The 2,437-nt window shown below is 56.5% G+C and overlaps 2 protein-coding genes across 2 annotated transcripts in view; both read left to right on the plus strand.

Moving 5' to 3' along the window:
* The window catches only part of LOC114068937 (protocadherin gamma-A7-like), an 11,320-nt gene extending 9,603 nt beyond the window's left edge, over window positions 1-1,717 (plus strand). The window contains exons 3-5 of the mRNA XM_027905412.1: window positions 11-247; window positions 1,045-1,072; window positions 1,617-1,717. Of these exons, the coding sequence (XP_027761213.1) occupies window positions 11-247; window positions 1,045-1,072; window positions 1,617-1,717 (366 nt within the window). The remainder of the gene's footprint in view (window positions 1-10; window positions 248-1,044; window positions 1,073-1,616) is intronic.
* Window positions 1,718-1,747: 30 nt separating this feature from the next.
* The window catches only part of LOC114068938 (protocadherin gamma-B5-like), a 12,233-nt gene continuing 11,543 nt past the window's right edge, over window positions 1,748-2,437 (plus strand). Inside the window, exon 1 of the mRNA XM_027905414.1 lies at window positions 1,748-2,434. Coding sequence (XP_027761215.1) covers window positions 1,748-2,434 — 687 coding nt within the window. The remainder of the gene's footprint in view (window positions 2,435-2,437) is intronic.

Genomic DNA, 2,437 nt, shown 5'->3' on the forward strand with positions numbered 1-2,437 from the left:
GGGCGCGCAGCGCTTCTCGCTGGCCGGCGCCGCCTTCCCGCCCGACTTCTGCGAGGGCACCTTGCCCTACTCCTACAACCTGTGCGTGGCCGCGCCGGCCCGCGCCGCCACCGAGGCCGCTTGGCCGCCGCCGCCGCTGCCCATCCTGCCCGCCGAGGAGCTTCTGGCCGGGGAGCCCTGCGACAAGCCAATCCTGAGCAGCAGCACCGCCGTGGAGCAGCCGACCACAGACCCTGACGCACCGCAGGTCTGTAAGCCCTGAATATTTTCTATGATTGTGTTGGTGACCGTGGATTCTTTTCTCTGCTGGGATGGCTCGTACCGGTCTCTATTTCTATGTACGCCTCTAACAATCTTGTCCTGTGTCTCTTAGGAGCAGATGGTGCAAAGGGTCTAGTTATTGCTGTCAGACCTGTCAGACGTGTAGACTTGAGGCAGGCTCTTGCCGTCAATGTTTTGCTAAGTAGAATGTTACAGGGTAAAGCTCTGGTTTATATTTTGTTTTCCTTCACTGTCTATTCAGAGCAGGCAGGCAGAGACAATACCTGTTCTTTCATCATAGGCTGAGGTGTAGCTGAAGAAGTTTGTTTTCAAAGCTTGTCTGAAACTGACAGTTTCAGCTGAACGGGATTTGTTTATTCCATGATTGAGTTTCGTTGTTTCAGATGTTTTCCTTCTGATCTCTCTTTTCCCAAGCAATGTGTTAACGCCTGGGGAACAGCTGTTAAACAAACAAACAACCCAACTCTTTATTTCTTTCGTTTTCGCTGTTGCACTCCAGAAATGTGGATCCCTGGATAGAAAAGTAGCAGGCTGTTACTTCATAGTGAATGCTTCCATGTGCTCTCGTGTCTTTTGAGGGGAGGTAGCTGCATAAATGTCGGATTGCTGTGAGGAAATGAAATAAGGCTGGCAGACATCACTGCCACCCTCACCAGTTGTCACATTTTTAGGGGAGATTTTCGTCCTTCAAATCGTGCTGTCCACATAATTGTGATGGTTCAGACGCATAGTAGCTCTTCTTTCCGTTCACTGTACGTTTAGGTTCAGTTGAAAATTTTTGTCTACGAAGGTAGGGTTGTCTGAAATATTAGGAGTTATTAAAGTAGAAGGTAGATCCTTACTACATAAAATGAGATTCGTTAATGCTACATGATGGGATCAGGGAAAAGGAGTGGCTGTTTCTCCTTCCTGATCCATCTTTCGTGAAGCGATGTGGAGGGATTGGTTGGCTGGTGAATAGCACCACGGTTTTGATACCGTTTCGGTGTTTTACTCCAAAGGCAATCTACGTGTGTCTTCCTAGTGAATGTTCAGCCTTACCCTCTCCCTTCTTTTCCTGGAAGCTTTAGAATGATAACGGGCTGGTCCCGCTGGACGAGACCCAACGTTTCTGTGGCGAATGTCCCGTCGCCACGAGCTGCCTGTGCTCAAGGCAGGGTGAGCATCTCTCGGCAGCGCTCGGTGCCTGCAGTGCCGGGAGGAGGCTGCGGGCGCCGCTGTTGACCGAGAGGAGCGAGAGGAAGGTCGGAGCGCTGCAGCCCCGCCCGCTGCGGACCGGCTCGATCGCTGCCTGACAGGATCGGCTGCTGGACGATCTGTGATCTTTCCCGCAGTGACGATCCGTGCTGCAGCGAGGCGGAGAGTCCGGCGGCACCAGCCGGGAGCGGCGAACAGCAAAGCTTATCGGCTGGCGGCAGCTGGGATCTGCCGGTAGTGTTGCGGTGCCGGCGGTGCGGCGGCGGCGATGTGCTCGGCGGGGAGGCGCTGGGGCCGGCGGCAGCGAGTCCTGCTCTGGGGCGTCCTGCTGGCGTCCTGGGAGGCGGTGTGGGGGCAGCTGCACTACTCGGTGCCCGAGGAGATGCCCAAGGACTCGTTCGTGGGCGACGTGGCCAAGGACCTGGGGCTGCAGCTGCCGGAGCCCCCAGACCGTGGTGTCCGAGTTGTCTCCGAAGACAGGACGCAGTATTTCACTCTGCACGGGAAGACGGGACATTTAGTGACGGCCGAGAGGATCGACAGAGAGCAGCTGTGCGAGAGTGTGGAGCAATGCGTGCTGCGCTGTGAGCTGATAGTGGATGGACAGATGCAGGTTTATGGAATCGAGGTGGAAATCATGGACATTAATGACAACGCCCCGAGCTTCAAGGATACTGAGATAGTAGAGAGAATGAGCGAGACAACAGCCCCGGGGTCGCGATTTTCCCTGGCTGAGGCTCGTGACCCGGACTCGGGACGGAATTCCTTACAGAGCTACGAGCTGAGCGGCGACGAGCACTTCTCGCTGGCCGTGCAGACGGGCCCCGGCGGGGATCAGCGTCCCGAGCTGGTGCTGGCGAAGGCGCTGGACCGGGAGGAGGCGGCGTTCCACGAGCTGGTGCTGAGGGCGATGGACGGCGGCGATCCGGCCCGGACGGGCACGGCGCGGATCCGCGTG

Source organism: Empidonax traillii, unplaced genomic scaffold, assembly GCF_003031625.1.
Source record: "Empidonax traillii isolate 1590-97213 ecotype Southwest subspecies unplaced genomic scaffold, ASM303162v1 scaffold1152:size184241, whole genome shotgun sequence".
Taxonomy (NCBI): Eukaryota; Metazoa; Chordata; class Aves; order Passeriformes; family Tyrannidae; genus Empidonax; species Empidonax traillii.